The sequence below is a fragment of the Narcine bancroftii genome, chromosome 5 (assembly GCF_036971445.1).
Source record: "Narcine bancroftii isolate sNarBan1 chromosome 5, sNarBan1.hap1, whole genome shotgun sequence".
NCBI classification, from domain to species: Eukaryota; Metazoa; Chordata; class Chondrichthyes; order Torpediniformes; family Narcinidae; genus Narcine; species Narcine bancroftii.
In genome coordinates this window covers 173,332,564-173,351,477 of record NC_091473.1, presented here as the reverse complement: position 1 = coordinate 173,351,477, position 18,914 = coordinate 173,332,564, and the positions used below count along the sequence as shown (strand labels likewise).

Genomic DNA, 18,914 nt, shown 5'->3' with positions numbered 1-18,914 from the left:
GGGGAAGGATTCTGATGACCTGATCAATAGCTCCCATGATTTTATAACCCTTTATCTGGTCTCCCCTCAGCTCCTTTGTTCCAAATAAAACAAAGTTCAAACTTAAAATTTATTGTCAGAATTCATACATGATATCACATACAACACTGGGATACTTTTTCCTGCAGGCCAGGCAAAATTTCTACTTATTGGTATGTGTAAACTGTACCAAAGAAATAGATAGACAAAAAAAAAGAAATATAAACAGACTGAAAAAAATCAGTACTAAATAATGCGCAAAGTAAGAATCCTTAAATGAGCCTCTGATTGAGTTTGTTATTGAGTCTGATGGTGGAGGGGTAGCAGCTGTTCCTGAACCTGGTGGTGTGAGTCTTGTGGCACCTACACAATCCCCCGCCCCCCCCCCCCCCCCATCCCTCTGCTTATCAATGCCTTTAAGAGCCCTGCCCTTAATTCTCCTAACAGTTGACCTCCCAAAGGGGACATTTTATATCAGTTTGGATTAAACTCCATCTGCTATTTCTTCACCCATATCTGTAACTGCTCTACATCCTCATGGATTCTTTGATTGGCCTCTACACTGTCCCACAACTCCACCAATCTTTGCATCATTTGTTAGCATACTAACCCTCCTTCCTGCTTTTTAATTCAAGTCACATGTATGTCACAAGTTTTCGAGTATTTTTTCCTTGCCTATTAAATCACATTGTCGTGCTGGAAATATTTTTGTTGAAAAACTAGCTTGAGATTGTTTATTCTTGCTATTTAATCTTGTTGAGAACTGGCTTATAAAAAGAAGCAGTAATTCAGAAGCAAATATGGACAGTGACGAACTGTGTGCAGCATTCTGGAAAATAGTGTGAAAACATTTGGCAACTTGTGATACCTGAAATGATCATTCATTGAAACCATCATCTCTGCTCTATCTGCACACTGCTCTTCCCTTCTTTGGACCTGAGATGCCTCCTGCTTTCTTTTGAATTTCATTCCGCACCAACTTTGAGTTACACAGCATTCAAAAGAATGCATTTTGCAGAGAAAAATATACACGATAGAATGTTGCTCTCCTATTTTACCAAAGAAACGTTTCATAGGCACTGTGGAATACAAAAGAGCTATCTCTATAGTATATAAAACTCTTCATCCTTTTCTTTATTTTTAATGTTTTGAGATCATGGACTTGTACTTAACATTTAAGATTAGTTTTGGGTAAACACCAATTCTCCTATCTGTAGAATTCGAAACAGTTCCATTTTCCTTGTGAGCCTAATTTTTTTTTCTTGGCTATGGCAGTTTCTTTCTATAAGATTAGAGGATTTATAGCTCTATTGTTTCTTACAAGTTCCAAATTCTTATAATTTACTAAATTGTGATGAATGATAACATAGCGTATTTGGTATTATGAGACCTTTTTTTAAAAATGCTTTCAAAGCCATTTTATGCTGAATTGTCGTTTCTGAAAGCATAGAAACACTTATTTGTATGTTGAATGATTTGGTATTATCCTTGCTGTCTTTGCTTGGTGATCGCATTTTTCATCCTCTTGTAGTTTTATTTAATCTATTGCACTGGAACGTAGAATGAATTTGTTCATTGTTATGTCAGTTTAAATTCTGTGAATATATTTTCTTTTCTTGCTGCCTAAAGAACCATTTCTTCGAAGGCTTACAAGAGGTATCCCAATCAATCTTGTGCTTCTGCTGTGTACATGCTTGTGAAAGTGAATTAAACCTGAGAGCTAGTCCAAGATTATGACCATGTGTTTAACATTTCTTTTGCCTGTGGTGGTTATTAATGATTAAAATTATACACTTTTGCATAATTTTTTGTGGTTCAATATTAAAGGAAAATGCAGCAGATGAAGTTCACTGTTTTTGTTTAGTAGAACGGGCCCACTTCTCCACCCTTGCACTGGAAGTACAGAATTGGTGCTTTACCTTATGAGTGAAAGTTCTTAGCTGTGAGTGATCCAGATGTCCAGTGTTTGCGGTCCAATTTTTTTTTAAAAAGTACACAAGCGTATCTTAAATTGAAGCTCTTCACAAGGGGATTTGTCGCCATTGAGAATCTAGTGTAAGCACCTCAATTATTTTGGATTTTTTTCAGCATTTGGAAGTAAAATTTGCACACTGTTCATTGATTTTTTTTTGTGCCAATGGCCACAAGAAACCAACAACTTGTGAAATTGTTTGATTCTCAGATTAATTTAAGGGACAAAGATTTTTTGCAAGATGGAGTAGCCTCCTCTGTTAAGAACTGATTCACAATTCTGGGTATGGGAATTTACTGGCTAGTATTTCCTTTTTTTTTAATGTACTCTAACAGCAAAAACATTGCCAATTGCTTTGTAATTGCTAGATGTGTAGTTTATTTTACTAAACAAATGATATCTACGTGTGGAGGGGCAGGAAAATTTGGCCCTATGTATTGTATCCAATTCTTTTTTTTTGCTTGCTGTGTGTGCTTACAGAATGTTTATTGTTCGATATGTATTGTATGGATGAACATTAAAGGCAGGTTTTATCGTGTATGAATATGAAAATATTATTTTCACGTTCTAAATCTCATAATGTGAAAATATTAATTTATTGCTGTATTTTGATTAAATGATTTATGTTGGATTCATTACAGCAGGGTACAACATAAAGTTTTAAAAAAAACCAAAGTTTTTTGAATTAATATTGCTGTTAAAGAAAATTGTACTATTATCTGCTTTTGGGAGCTTTTTATTTCCCATCCCTCATTTAAAATGAAGATGTTGTTTATGCTGTTGTGGAATGACTTGTATGGAGATACTGTCTAGTAAATTTAAACTTAGCACGGTAACAGGGCCATTTCTCTTCACAAGCCTGTGCTGTCCAATTAACCTACAACCCCTGATATGTTTTTTTTTGGAGGGTGGGAGGAAACCAGAGCCCCTGGGGAAAACCTGTGCAGGCATGAGGAGAATGTATAAACTCCTTATAGAGAGCGTTTACTGGCACTGTAACAGCTTTGCGCTAGCCACTGCATTGACCGTGCTTCCCCATCAAAGAAAACAGTATTTTTGGTACGGATTCGAATAAATGCCAGAAGAGGAAAAGTGTGTGTGCACAATTTCACATGTGCAAGTGTATGTGTGTGTGTGTGTGTGCGTGTGTGTGTGTTGCTGGGTATGTGTGTGTGTTGCTGGGTATGTGTGTGTGTTGCTGGGTATGTGTGTGTATGTGTGTGTGGGTGTTTCTGTGTGTGTGTGTGTGTGTGTGTGTGTGTGTGTGTGTGTGTGTGTGTGTGTGTGTGTGTATACCTCCAATGGCAGTATGTATGCCAAGCTCTGCCATTTGCACATGCAATTTGTATGTTTTGTACTGAACATGAGTTGTTTGGTCATTAAGCACTTACCAAGTAAGTGACCTTTTCAACTCCATGAAAAGTTCTCATTATATTGTTTACTTCTCTTCAGTATAAATAATGGTGCAACATGATCACCAGTGGTAATAGATTCAGTCCGAATGGGAGAGGAAACCAAAGCATCATTAATTTAACAAAAGTGGACATCAGAAGTGCTTTTTTACAGAAAGTCAGAGAACGTAAATGATGATTAGCTTCAGAAAGCACTAGTGCAGGGCACCACAGTGAGTCCCCAAAATATTTATGTGGTGCAAATGATGGCTTGTTGTCCACACCACTAATACCTAAAATATTGTGCTGTCTAGCATTGGTATCTATCATTAATCTACCATCACAGTTATTTTTGCAGACAATTTTGTTCAAAGGTGTGGTGTATTCTGCCATGTTGTTTAGAAAGTACTAACAACATTTTTTGATTCCGATCAAGTGAGATTTAATGTTGCTAATGTAGGTGTATACAGTAGATAAATCCATTTATATTTATTTGGGTACAAATGCTACATGTGATAGTCACATTAATTTTACCTACTTAGAGAAGAACATTTAGCTCTGGAGAGCTCTTCCTTTTCTGTACTAATTTGAACATGTTATCGCAGAGTTAAGTACATGTTAAAGACTGATGCTGTGACCTTCAAAAGTTACCTCTGTGTACTGCCTTATTTCTTTCTACTGTAACATGTAGAATATTAGAAATTATGGTATTTGCAGCAAGTTAAAAACTTGATATAATCCAAACTAATTATTTTTAATAGTGGGGATTTTACCCAAACGTAAACTTTAACATGTTTTATTCACTTGTAATTTATTCTAATTTTAGTTGTCAAAATGCTCCTGTACTCTTAACACTGAAGCATGATCTGTTTTGTGAATTGCACAATTTTAAGTGAATGTAATTTAATAACTGCATTGAACAAATTTCCGTCAGTAATTCTAAAATGTAGAATTGCATTTGATCATTTTGACTCTGGACCTAATGATGTAAGATGCACCTGCCTCTAGTAATAGTATAATAATGATCATCTATTTATTTTTTCCCCCACAGTGGTCGTTTATAGTTGCCACCATTACTGAGATATTGCCTGTGGCATTTCTGCCTAACTTTATCATCCAACGAAAAGTGTTGAGACCATTCAGGACGCAGACTGGTGGAACAATAATGGTAAGACATTTGTTTTGCTTGAAGCCAGTGTCCATGCTGGGTATGATAAGGTGCTCATGTGTGTGCATGATCAGTCTTGATCATTCTCCAGCAGATTTTCCTGCTGTGGAAAGAGGTGGTGGGGGGAGGGGGGGGAGTCTATATTGCTCTTCCTTTTCAACATTGATGGTACATGCATTAAATGAAAATGACTGATGTTCACTTGCTCCCTTGAAAAGGAAAAATATTAAAATAACTGGTCTATTGATGGAGCTTTGTTTCTCCAAGACCCTTGCCAAATTACCACTGGAAAGTGGACGCAAGCCAGCAACACCAATCACTGTCCACGTTTGACCACATTGCATGATGTAACAGAATTTCAGAGAACAAAATACTTCAATCATAATGTTCAAATTATTCCCATTAAATGATGCCAAGGGAGTTCAGTTAGTATTACAGTATGTATGACCTGATCACACATATAACTCAGCAGAAAATCTTGCTATTAAGATGTTGCTATTAGTCTGAATGAAGAATATACAGTAAAACCCCTGGTATCCGTTACCTATGGAGATTGTTAGATGCTGGATAAGTGTATTTTCCGGTTGCTTGAGGCTTACTTTTACAATGACTAATTAATACACTTACATTAAGAATGAACAATTTAAAGGACAAAAATACTAGACTGTATTCACAGTGAACAAACTTTACTTGCTTGAATATATAAACCTTGAAGCATTATACTTTATTTTCTGTCACATTCTTTGAAAACATTTAACCATTGCTGCATCTGCAGGTTCCTCCCCCTCCATGGAGCCGCCCAAAAGATGAACATTATAGATAATTAACCCCCCTTCTCCCAAGTTTACAGATAAAGCCTCTGACTAGGGCAACTTACTAAGCAGGGATAAGGAGAAACTTTAAGAGAGTCACACCAAGGGCGAGCGGCATCAACCAGCTCTTGGTCCTGGGCGATTCCATTGCTGTTTCACACAACTTTATTCAAACAGCTGCTACGAGCAAAATGTGACCAAGGCATTCTGCTGGCTAAATATTTACTCCCATCTTCACCAAAGGTTTATGTGTTGCTTTTACAATTTTGAATTTTCATAATGTTACTGGTTATTTTAACTTTTTTTAAAAATTCCTTAATTTTTTTTGCCTGTTACTTGTGGTGGCTGGTTGCTTGAATTCCAGATATCAGGTTTTTTTCTGTAACTTGTTCTTTATCCACGGAACTATCACATTTTAGCTAACAGATCAAATGCAGATGATCCTGTTGAAAACTGTAGGAGTTTGAGGAATTATAGCTTTACTTCAAATAAATATTTGTACCTGATAAGTTGCAATGGTTCCATTTAAGTTAGTCCATTGGTTGTAGCTGCCAGGAAGTTCACAGCCTGGAGAGAAGATGGTACTTGGATAATTCCCCTGTTTCAGGTTGAGGACAACCTAGCCTTTGACATCCCGATCAGTGATTAAAAAGACAGATAGACTGGAAATTGCACAGATAATTAAGTTTAGCACTGATCAGTTTTGGAGAACTGCTCAATGTGGCAGAGTGAACAGTGATAAGCTGTTGTGCTTGGTTATTTCCTGTGATTGTAAGGGGCATTATACAGTATATTTGTATCTACGGTAAGTGTTGATGATATTGAGTAGTTGATATAAAGTCTTGATTATTGTCAAGAAGATAATGACATTAGTGATAATGACATTAAAATGTAGAGTAAAATCCTCATTATCTGGAATTCAAGCAACTGGCAATAAAAATTGTGGAAAGTAAATGGGGGGAAAAAATTTTACAATTGGAACCCCCTAATAATTCACCAATCATGTAACACACAATCTCAAGCAACCAGCAAACGAACTTATCCGGCATTACCGATCCCCATGGATGCCAGATATCGGGGGTTTTACTCTACCTGTAATTTTAATTTAAGATTAACATTGAATGTTAAAATGCAGTGAAAATTTTGAGTGGTCATATTATCCTTATTTTGTTGGTTGTGACTTTTGGTGTATGTTAGCGGTTAAACCCATATGCTCAAACATTACGTCTTAATTAAATAACTTTTTTACAATTTTAAGAAAAAAAATGGTCGCTTAATTTTTTAAAAATTTGTGATCAATTGTATCACAGGTGAACTGTTCTGTAAAATTAATTAATAAGCAACACAAAACGGAGGCTCAAAAAAGGAAATTATTTAAAATGGTGTAATGCACTCGAAATCTAGTGTGTCTTCTCAGAGTTGCAAATACTATGATCATTCAATTTAACAGAAGTATTGGGCATAATCTTACTGGCTATGGCAGTGGTCCCGAAGACAAAGTTGTCTGCTGTGACTTGTTTGAAGTTTAGGGCTTACTTTATCACAAAAGTCTTTTGCTGGATTCTACTTGGGAGTCCAATGTTGCTAAGAAATTGTTCCCCAAAATTGTCAGAAAATCTGAGAACCAATAACTTCAATGAGAATTGTAATCCATCTTATTAGGAGACAAGGATGTTTGTGTTTAGTCACTGGATGGATTTGACCACAGCACCAAATTAGGACACGAGTTGCTGCCAGTCCAATCGACTTTGTACCCTTCTCTCTCCCAAGCCCACAAGTGGTGCTACCTCACGAGGGGGCTTCAATCATCAAAAAAGGCAGGCTTACCCTTGCCTTCTCAAGGTTAATTTGGAGTGGTCATTAAATATAGGCCGTGACAGCAAGAATCAGATCCTGAAAAATGAATCAAAAAGAATATTGCCTTTATTCATTGTTTTAAATTATTTTACAGTGTATTTGTGTGTCGATTAACAAATTTTAAAAAGTTGATTTCAACTTCTATATTTTTTAAATGTCGCAGAATGTCATTTTTTAAAAAAATGTGAAATGTCAATGGCAGCTTTGACAGAAGGCAGTGCATTGCACCCAGCTGTGTGTGTTTTTTTTAGAAGCCTGTCAGGCAAGATCATTTCAGGAATAAAGCTTCCTCACTATGATGCTTGAGGCCTAATGGATGATAAGATCAGTACCTTTTGCTACAAAATTGCAAGATATTCTGGAATATAAACATTTAATCATGCGCCTGCCATGCCTCATTGCCTGTCTCATATTTTAAAACTCCTGGCTGGAATTAGGTTAAAAACAAATGGTTCATCTAGAATGTTCCTTCAGCAGTTCTTTAACCTGACTGTGCTCTGAACTGATTACATAATGAAACAGATAAAAGATTTTTCAGTCAGGATTAAACAATGGGTCCATCATGTTTAGCCAGCCAGCTTGCCACAAAATTACTGATGTGATGCAATTTTAAATGTAAGAATCAAAATGCTTTTGCTGCCTGACATATGGAAAAGTTTTCTTTTGGGCTTCATTAATCAAAGTATTGAGTATAGTAGGGTGGCCAGACATCCAGATTTAGGCTGGACAGTCTGGCTTTTGAGGACTCTGTCCTCCGTCTGGCGCCACCTCGAACCGGTCATTAATTTGTTTTCCATTTGGGAGTGTAGGCCAGACACCCCCAAATGGAGGACAAATTAAGAGGCAGAATCCACAAAAAGATAAGGGCCACAGTACTTAACTATCAATTTGCGGCGTCCCAGGGACTGAAGGTTGTGCGTGGCCATGTTTCTTCTTGCACACATGCATCAGCCAGCATTGGATTTGAGTACTGGTGCCGGTCGGTGCATGCGCGTTTGGCCCGCACGCAGATAAAGGGTGGGAATTTGGGTTGGATGTTTAGCACAGGGGCCAGGGCGCAGGCATGTACTGTGGCACGAAAATCTTTGGCTGAGCCTGCGCACCATCACTTCGGCCAAGTGTGTTTGTGGACTGTGATCTCTGAAAGAGGGTGAGTAACTCAGTTTTGATTCAGCTTTTCAAAAAAAAAATTCTAATAAATGTTTCTCTTTAAGCATTTCAAAATGCTTAGAAAAACATTTAGACTTTTATCAGTATTTGCAGATCATGTGGATTATGTTAATAGGAGAGTTAAAAATGTAGCCAAGGCAACGTGCTTGATACCACTGTTTTTTAGAAGCAGATAATTGTAGTAAAATCATTTCAAGTGTATGTGTTGTGTATATAAAGGTATGTCAAATCTTAAAACATACTCGACTTCATATGTGGGAAAAGGAAGGAGGGAGTATTTCTGAGGAAGAATGGAAAATAATGTGGAGCAAAATGGTAATAGGTAGAATGATATGTCATTGAATAAGAAAAAGGGCTCTAGAAAAAAATAATTGTTGATCTGTGTTGAAATAGCTAGGTTTCTGCTGGATTTATATAGGCAAAAATAGTTCAATTGTAGAACGTATTTAATAAAATAACTAAGGTGATCATCTGTTTGCATTTGTTATTTTTGCAAGACAGTTTAAATTTTATATAAAAATTTTTTGAAACACATATATATGGTAATCTGACCATGACCATGTCAGTCAGGGCTGACGCCAAGGGGGGGGGGGGGGGGGGGCATTTGTGGTCATTGCTCTCCACATGAGTTATTGTGCCCTCATCTGCAGCACAAGGGTCTCACCGCTAAGACCTTACATGTCCTCTGTTTTGGTAATTTGGAAGTGGCCACCATAAGTACAGGAGTTAGGATGTTATGGCAAAGTTGTATAAGACATTGGTGAGGCCAGTACAGTAGTTCCTCCCCCCCCCTTAACCACGGGGATATGTTCCAAGACCCCCAGCAGATGCCTGAAACCACGGATAGTATCAAATCCTATGCAGGTTATGATCTGCTTAATGTCCACAATACTTTCTGTGAAATTAGGCTTTATGTGATGTCCGCGTTGTGCAAACACTATATTATATACTGTACTTCGCAAAGCTGTATACTGTAGTGTACCTGTAAACTTTTTAATTTGTAAATAGAGATCAGTGTGGGGACCGACTCGGAGCTGTGAGGAGAGAGCAGGGCAGTTGGATCAGTGTGGGGAGAGAGCAGGGCACTGGGATTAGTGTGGGGACCGACATGGAGCTGTGAGGAGAGACCGGGGCAGTGGGATCAGTGTGGGGAGAGAGTGGGGCTGTGGGGAGAGTGGATCAGTGTGGGGACTGGCATAGAGCTGTGAAGAGAGAACGGGGCAGTGGGATCAGTGTGGGGACCGACATGGAGCTGTGAGGAGAGACCGGGGCAGTGGGATCAGTGTGGGGAGAGAGTGGGGCTGTGGGGAGAGTGGATCAGTGTGGGGACTGACATAGAGCTGTGGGGAGAGAACGGGGCAGTGGGATCAATGTGGGGACTGATACAGGGCTGTGGAGATCAGTTGAATCAGTTTTGGATGATGGTTGACCACTGGTAAGTGAAACCGTGGAAAGCGAAATAGTGGATAAGGGAGACCACTGTATTATGTGCAGTTTTGGTCACTTAATTACAGGAAGGATATCAATATGATAGAAAGAATGCAGAGAAGATTTATGAGGATGTTGCCTGGACTTCAGGAACTGAGTTATAGGGAACAGTTTTGGACTTTATTACTTGAAGTGTAGAAGAATGAGGGGAGATTTGATTGAGGGTGTTAGAGTAAATGTAAATAGCTTTTTCCAATGAGGGTAGGCGAGATACAAACCAGAGGATGTGGGTTAAGGGTGAAAGGAGAAAAGTTTTGGGGGGAACGTCTTCACACATAGTAGTGGGAATGTGGAACACGGTTCTAGCTAAAGTGGTGGATACAGGCTCCATTTTAACATTTAAGAATTTAGACAGGTAAATGATGGGAGGTGTATGGAGGGTTATGGACTGGCTGCAGGTCAGTGCAGAAAATGGTTCAGCACAGACTAGAAGGGGTGAAGGTGCCTGTTTCTGTGCTGTAATTTTCGATTTGGCTTTTGCAGAACCTTCTTGCTGATATGTAAGGGCTGACTCAAAAATTGTGAGACTGTAGAGGTAGGCAGTACCTGACAAAATAGGAGAAAGAGAGTGGGTCAGAATACATCTCATTACCCTGCTTTGCTCTTTTGAGCATTGGAACGTGGGAAATGTTCCTATGTTTAAAATCAAAGCTATTATAAATAGTGAATACATTTAAAAATGGTGAAAACCTAAATCACTACATCAAGTTCTTGCTCTGCTGAGCACTGTGAACATCCAGACATAAGTGCAATATCATCAAATTTAGGACCTTCTGTGTCAGCAGAGGTGTCCTCATTTTCTGGACAGCTGTGGGTGTAAATGTGGGCAGTTTGAGTGAGTGAGTGCAGGCATTTCTCAGAACGGTATTTTTTTTTGGCTGCAGCTTCACCAATCCTTGTTGATAAACACAATCTTCTGGCAGAATCCAGCAGACTGGGCAGCCTAAGTGCAAGGATAAAGAATGGTGAATGTTTCAGGCTAGAGTTCTTCTATTTCTTTCTTTCACTGATTCCCTCCAGCAGATTCTGTTTAGCTTCACCATCCAGCCATCTGCACTCCTTCTTGAACTTGGTTTTGGGGCTGAATTTTGCTCCACCCACACCTACCACTATTTTTGTATTTACCTTGTATGTCCCTGCTGAATCCAAAGCCCTCAATGTGATTGAGATGGTGGAGGTGGGGGAAGGAAAGAATGTGATTTGGCTAAATTGTGGCAACGATCGAGAATCAGAATTTGTGTCACGTCGTGAAATTCGCTGTTTTGCAGTAGCATCACAGACCGAACATTTCTATAATAAACCACATTTCTAAATAAATAAAACAGTGCAAGGAAAAGAAAGACAAGGTGAGCCGGTGTCTTTGGTTCACTGATAATTCAGGAATCTGATGGCAACGGGGAAGAAGCTGTCCATTTGTCATTGAGTGCTCGTCTTCAGGCTCCTGATGGTAGCAGAGAGAAGAGGGCCTGGCCTGGAATGATGAAGACAAGATGCAAGGCAAAAGCATCAAGTGGAATTATCCTCGGCAGCAGAGGGTTGGATGAGGGGGAGGAAGGCATATTGTACAAGAAAATTAGAGTATTGGTTGATACGTGATTTTCCAGGTATTTAGTGTTTTTAATATTAGCATTGTGTTTTTTAAGATTAAAAACAATATTGCAGATGGACCAAACATACTGTATAAAATGAGGGAATTAAGAATCAGAGACTTGTTGCAATCAAGTTCCAAGAGGAATAGGAAGATTACATTTTCCAATGAATGATCCCCGATGGCAAAATTAAATACTGAGACAATTATAAAATGTAGATGTGGCCTGAATGTTCAGGGATGTTCATATTTATCATTCAACTGGAAATTTGTAGATGAAGGAAATGCTTCTGGATTTCACAAACCAAAGGTATGTAGCATGCAGATTTGGTGAAAGTTACATAAGCTTGACGTCCTGCTTTGCAGAAACTGCCAAAATGTTTGGCCTGGAAGTCAGCCTGTAGAAAACTGAGGTCCTCCATCAGCCAGCTCCCCACCATGACTACCAGCCCCCCCACATCTCCATCGGGCACACAAAACTCAAAACGGTCAACCAGTTTGCCTATCTCGGCTGCACCATTTCATCAGATGCAAGGATCGACAATGAGATAGACAACAGACTCGCCAAGGCAAATAGCGCCTTTGGAAGACTACACAAAAGAGTCTGGAAAAACAACCAACTGAAAAACCTCACAAAGATAAGCGTATACAGAGCCGTTGTCATACCCACACTCCTGTTCGGCTCCGAATCATGGGTCCTCTACCGGCACCACCTACGGCTCCTAGAACGCTTCCACCAGCGTTGTCTCCGCTCCATCCTCAACATCCATTGGAGCGCTTTCATCCCTAACGTCGAAGTACTCGAGATGGCAGAGGTCGACAGCATCGAGTCCACGCTGCTGAAGATCCAGCTGCGCTGGATGGGTCACGTCTCCAGAATGGAGGACCATCGCCTTCCCAAGATCGTGTTATATGGCGAGCACTCCACTGGCCACCGTGACAGAGGTGCACCAAAGAAAAGGTACAAAGACTGCCTAAAGAAATCTCTTGGTGCCTGCCACATTGACCACCGCCAGTGGGCTGATAACGCCTCAAACCGTGCATCTTGGCGCCTCACAGTTTGGCGGGCAGCAACCTCCTTTGAAGAAGACCGCAGAGCCCACCTCATTGACAAAAGGCAAAGGAGGAAAAACCCAACACCCAACCCCAACCAACCAATTTTCCCCTGCAACCGCTGCAACCATGTCTGCCTGTCCCGCATCGGACTTGTCAGCCACAAACGAGCCTGTAGCTGACGTGGACTTTTTACCCCCTCCATAAATCTTCGTCCGCGAAGCCAAGCCAAAGAGAAGAGACATAAGAGACCACATTGAAAGGACATTTATCACAGTGGGTCTGAAAACTGAAAAATCAACCATTGCTGTTAAACATTCTGAATCCATTTCTTAATGAGGAGTGCCAATTACAGTGCAGCAATAGACATGACAGGAAGCATCAAGAGCATTTTAGCAATTAGAAATCATCAAGGATGTACATTAGGAAATAAAGAGCCTCTTTGTAAATCAGAATCAGAATTTATTATCATGAACAAGTCATGAAATTCGGTGTTTTGCAGTAGCATCATAGAGCAAACATTCATATTATAACCATCTTACGACATTACTATAAAAAAATGAAGTAAAATAATAATAATAATTGAGCACGGAAAGTGAGGCAGTGTCTTTGGTTCATTGATTATTCAGGAATCTGATGGTAATGGGGAAGAAGCTCTCCTTGTGCCGCTGAGTGCTCGTCTTTTGGCTCTTGTACCTTTTCCCCGATGGTAGCAGAGTGAAGAGGGCATGACCAGGGTGGTGGGGGGTCTTTGAGGATAGAGGCTGCTTTTTTAAGACATCACCTCATGTAGATGTCCTCGATGAAGGATGGAATGGAGTCTGGTGCTGTGATGGCACAGGCTGAGTTAACAACCCTCCGGAGTTTTTCCTTGTCCTAAGATTTGGCGCTTCTATACCACACAGTGATGCAACCAATCATCATGAATCTCCCTGCTGGGTCAGCAACCACTTCCCTGACCCTCGGAACATTCTTCCCTATCAAGATAGCCACTCACCTGGCTCTGGAATTGAAGGAAGACATCGGCACTTGGCCCACCCACCCCCTCTTTAATTTTAAATGATTTTGTTTTGTAAGGTGCAAAAACATTATGTCTGGCTGCATCTTTTTTAGATGTGCCAAGACTCCTTTTCTCTTAATTTACCTGTTTATCCCATTTAAATTAAAACTCATGAATTTGATTGACTTATCCATTGCCCCTGGACCACTCCATTATACTCTTTCCCTTCCTCCTCATCCCCTGATACTTATCCTCTAACCTCATTCTCCTCCGTAGATCCTTGGCACAGGCGACCGCACTCTGATCAAAACCTAAACAAATTAACTAAGCTAGAGACCACAATTCAGAACAAAACGATAAACACCCTAGAAACCCCCCCCTCCTCATTTTCCCTCCTGCAAATCCCAGTTTACTTTTACCCACCCTGCCACCAATAACCAAGCTATTTGTACCAATCCCCCTGCCATTTTGACGTGCCAAATCTACCACTTATTCCTCCATCCCTTTATTTGAGCTCCCTGTATTAATTCTTCTAATATACATTCATCTTTAAACAGTAACGCTAGGGAAAAAACATTCCCCCCCCCCCCCCCCACCGTAGTCCTCATAATTACAATATTTACAGTCCATCCTTTCCCTGAAGCCCCCTTTCCCTCTTATTTACATTTTCATTTAACCATGAAGTGGTGGCAGGGTTCGTACAAACTCCATTGCCTCCCTTGGATCCTTAAAAAACATTCTTTCCTCTCCCGCCCTTATTATCTTTTGTGTTGCTGGGTGAAGGAGGGTAACTCTATTCCTTTCTGTTTAAGGCTCTTTTTAACCGGGACAAATTCCCTCCTGTGTTTCAATAGCGCTGTAGAATAAAACCTTCACCACCTCATATACCACTGCACCCCCCACCCCACCCCCCCTTGGCTTTGCACCCATCCCCATCTCCTATTAAATCCTCTCTCTCTATCCTGGTAGCGAAGGAGTATTACCAGGATAGAACCTGGCCATTGTCTTGGCCCTGGGTGAGTGGGGGTGGGGGTTGGGGGGGAGGAAGAGACCGATGGGCCCTTTCTATTTCTAGGTTGTTTCCAATTTGTTTCCTCCCCAGGATATCTAGGATCCACTTTTTCAGGAACTCCACCATGCCTCTCCCCTCTTTCACCCCCACAATCTTAACCGTTTTCTTCCTGCTGATGTTTTCTAAGGTGTCTATTTTCTCTCACATCTTTACCCTACCCTTTTCCCACACAACCATTTTGTTCTCCCTCCTATTCAATCTTTCCTGCACCCTCTCAATTCTCCTCTGATTCAGATACCCTTTTCATCAAAGTTATCCAGCCTTTCATTGATTGCCCCTTGGCACCAGTGTCTTCAAAGTTTTTTTTTTATCTGTCCAGTGGCCTCCAGTATTTCTTTGGCAAAAGGCATCAACCCTCTGCCCCCTTTTTCTGCCTTTCACCTCCATGTATTTCTTTCTTTTACCCCCTCACCCATCTTTATCTTCCTCCATCTTGGTTTCTGACTTCAGACTATCCCACCACATGACTTTCCTGCCATTTCCTCTCTGGCCGTGTGGCTCCTGGAGTCCACCTCAAATATCCTCCAATACCTCAGACCTGACCTCTTTGTGCCCAACGTTTGGAGCACCCTTACCGGGTAAATTTCCGCTTTACTTTTTCACTCGGCCTGCAGGGTCCTTCCCTCTGCTGCCACTAATGTCGCCGCCATCTCCATATTGGCCTGGCTCCCCCGACCTTGGGACCCAAACCTTCAGTGACCGACAATGCTCCTACCACCTCAGTCGCAGCTCTTTCCAACGTCATCTCATGTCAGACCCTCCCGGGCTGCCCTCCCTCACCTCCAGTGAGCTCTCTTCCCGACTGGGGCTTCTTCGCTTGGGAGCCAATGTCACAGCTCCTGCTGTTTTCGGCCTCTAGGCAGGTCCAGCATCAGTCTCCCCCTCCCTTCTACGAGGTAAGTTTTTCTCAATCTCTCCTTTCAACAACTGATTTTTTTTCACCATTTTCTTACTTTCTCTAAGTTTTATCTCGTCCCTATCCTACCAATTTCTGCGGGAGTCCTCTCTGTTTTTCTATCTTTTCTAATCTTCACTACGGTGAGCTCTTCAAATCTGCTACTGCTCCACTGCCACCATTTTTCTCCCTCACGAGGGTTCACCCTTTTGAATGATGTTCTGATGTCATCGTTAGAGACAGATATCACAGTTATTTCTCCTAATATATAGTATTTCTCCTCCATTTTGGAAATCATTTCGATTCTGGATGCTCCAAATGGATAAGGTGAGGTCTGAGACAAGTAAAATAAAATATTGCATTATTTGACCCATGACTGCATGTCAGTCTTTTGCTAATTTTTGAGAGGTATGACTTAAATTTATTTCCACTCTTATTTTAGCCAATCAGATTCATTTGGATTGATTTTTACACATGCTTTGCATCAGTCCACTGTTCCTGCAGGATTCAAGGCAGCCACCATCAGTTCTGTTCTCAAGAAAATTATGGTAACTGGGCTAAATGACCAGTGGCACTGACCACTAAAATCATGAAGTACTTTGACTGGTATTGGAGCACATCAGGTCACACCTTGGACCTTTTCCAGTTTGCCTACCTTCCAAATCAGTCCACGTATGATGCTACAGCCTTGACTGTCCATCCTGATCCACCTCATTGACTTCAGCCTGGCATTCAACTCGATCATATCTCAGAGGCTGGTGGATAAACTGTCGTTGCTGGAACTCAGTACCCCTCTCTGCAACTGGATTCTGGACTGCTTGACTGATCAGTCTGGGTTGGCAGCAATACCTCAAGTCCTATCTTGGTAAGCACTGGTGCACCTAGGGCTGTGTGCACAGCCCACTGCTATTCACACTGCGACTCATGACTGCACTGCCAAATTCAGTTCCAACAGAATCATCAAATTTGTGGATGATACAATAGTTGTTGGCCTCATTGGCAACATTGATGTGTCAATTTACGGAGAGGCAATTAGAAAGCTCATAAAGTGGTAGAGAACAACAATCTGAGCCTCAATGTGGACAAGACAAAGGAGTTGATTGATCAACCTTCATCCTCCTGACGTCCACTTTCTCCGTCATGGAGACCACTAAGTTTCTTGATGTGCATATAAAAGATGACATTCTGGACCCACATCACCTTATCATTAGTCAAGAAGGCACAGCAGTGCCTACACTTCCTAAGGTGGATGAGAAGGACAAGGCGACTGGGCCTCCACTGGACAACTTGTTACAGGACCACAACTGAGAGTGCCCTGTCTGGCCTCACCATTGTGCAGTATGGTATCTACAAGGCATCAGACTGGATGTCTCTGCAGAAGATCCTTAAAACAGCCGAGAGGATCACAGTGGCTTCCCTTTCCTTGGAACATTGCTTAAATAGGGCTCAAAGAATTATAGAAGACCTTTTCCATCCAACACACTACCATCAAAATCAGGACTGCCGGGCTAGGAAGTAACTTTTTCTTGCAGGCAGTGAGATGGATGAACAGTCTCTTGTGACCGAGTAAATCCTTCCAATATCAATCAGTGCGATGCATCCTGAGTATTTTCAGAATTTTGTGTTTTCAGGCCCATATCATCAGCACCTGAGAAATTGGTTAACTTTGATGCCAGCAAATGGGCTTCAAGCTGGGGAGAAAGAGAGGGGTGGAGAGGAAAAAGGAATGATTGATTGGATGAAGATTATTATTGTCCATGTGATACAAATGCTGCTGATGTTGTCCAAGAGATGGTGATAAACGCTTGTTCATCACAGCGAATCTGTCTGGAGAAATGTACAGAGAGGGAATTGAATGATGATCGAGGGAGAAGAAGTATTGGGACTGTGATTGGTAGAACACAACAATTTGAAAGAAAAGAGATGACTAGAAATGCGCAGCAGATCAAGTGCCACCTGTGGAGAGAAAACCCCAAGTTAATGCTGGATTGGAGTGACCTTGTATCATAACTATCAGTTTCCCACACAAGCTGGTCATCTGAAAACTTTTAAATGATAGAGTCCTGAGAAATGCAGTGTAACTTAATGGAAGGTGAGGTACAGGTCCCCAACTTGTGTTAGGCGTTATTGCAACAGTGTAACGGTGATCAAAGTGGGAATGGGATAGAGAATTATCAGGCAACTGAAACTTCACAGTCGCCCTTGCGGACTGAATAGAAATGTTTAATTTATAATTTAATTTAGACATACAGCACGGTAACAGGCTGTTTCGGTCCATAAGCCCATGCTGCCCAATTGATCTACACCCCCGGTATGTTTTGAATGGTGGGAGGAAACCTGGAGCACCGGAGGAAACCCACGCAGATACGGGGAGAACGTACAAATTCCTTACAGAACACCGGTCCTTGGCGCTGGGGATGCAACAGTGTTAGGCTAACTGCTACTCTAACCATGTCATATTTGGCAAAGTGATCATCCAGTATGCCTTTTGATTTCTCCATTGTTGAGGAGACCACATTCTTAGAATTAGATTCAACACACTAAATTGGGAAAAGTACAAATACACTGCTGCTTTATTTGAAAGAATCACATACATTGTGTTTTTACCTGGTACCTAGGGCAGCGTGGTTAGCGTAGTGGTTCGAGCAACACTGTTACAGCGCCAGCAATTGAGACCTGGGTTTGAACCCTGCACTGTCTGTAAGGAGTTTGTATGTTCTCCCTGTATATGCGTTGGTTTCCTCCCACTGTTCAAAATGTACCGGGAGTGTAGGTCAATTGGATGTAATTGGGCAGTAGGATGCTAAGCCCTTTGGGAGTCTAATTTCTATGACACCTTCTTGATTCTACCGCATCAGATGCGAAAGTCTGACTTGGTGGCAGTGTGTCTCAGATTGGATTTCCAGTATGACATTATTTCAATGTGGCTACATTGATCTTCACCTTCCCCTTTTTTTCATACTTTAAATATTTTGAATAAGGCTCCTTGCAGCTCATTGAGATTTATCAAGGGGTTTCGTAGCTTTCTGTAGTTCTGGCCAGAGCTTGCTGTACGTGCCTCAAACTCTTCATTGAAAAGCAAGGTAATGTAAATAAAGTTCCAGTGGGATTGAAAACAGTTCTGTGTAATGTTTAGGATTCCCCTTCCAAAGTATGAAGAGTAATTCTAAACTTCATGAGAATAAATCTTTGAAGGAATTTTACAGTCACTTCAAGGATTGTTTATTTGAACCATGTAGTTAAAATAAATCAACATTGGAACAGATCAGGATTTTTAATTCTAGTCTTGCTTTGTATGTCATTTCATGAAATTTAAAACTGAAAGATATTTCAATAGCTTAAGATGTTGCTGAATGACTACCACATGTTTTCTTTCTATGGTGCTGTGCACCAAGGAAAGTGCAACATTAGGGAGAATGATTGGGATTGG

At 40.9% G+C, this 18,914-nt stretch overlaps 1 protein-coding gene across 4 annotated transcripts in view; it reads left to right on the top strand.

The window, feature by feature from the left end:
- The window catches only part of hdac11 (histone deacetylase 11), a 120,116-nt gene that overhangs the window by 20,074 nt on the left and 81,128 nt on the right, over nt 1–18,914 (top strand). For all 4 annotated transcript variants that reach the window (XM_069939800.1, XM_069939801.1, XM_069939799.1 and 1 more), the window contains exon 5: nt 4,433–4,549. In XM_069939800.1, coding sequence (XP_069795901.1) covers nt 4,433–4,549 — 117 coding nt within the window. The remainder of the gene's footprint in view (nt 1–4,432; nt 4,550–18,914) is intronic.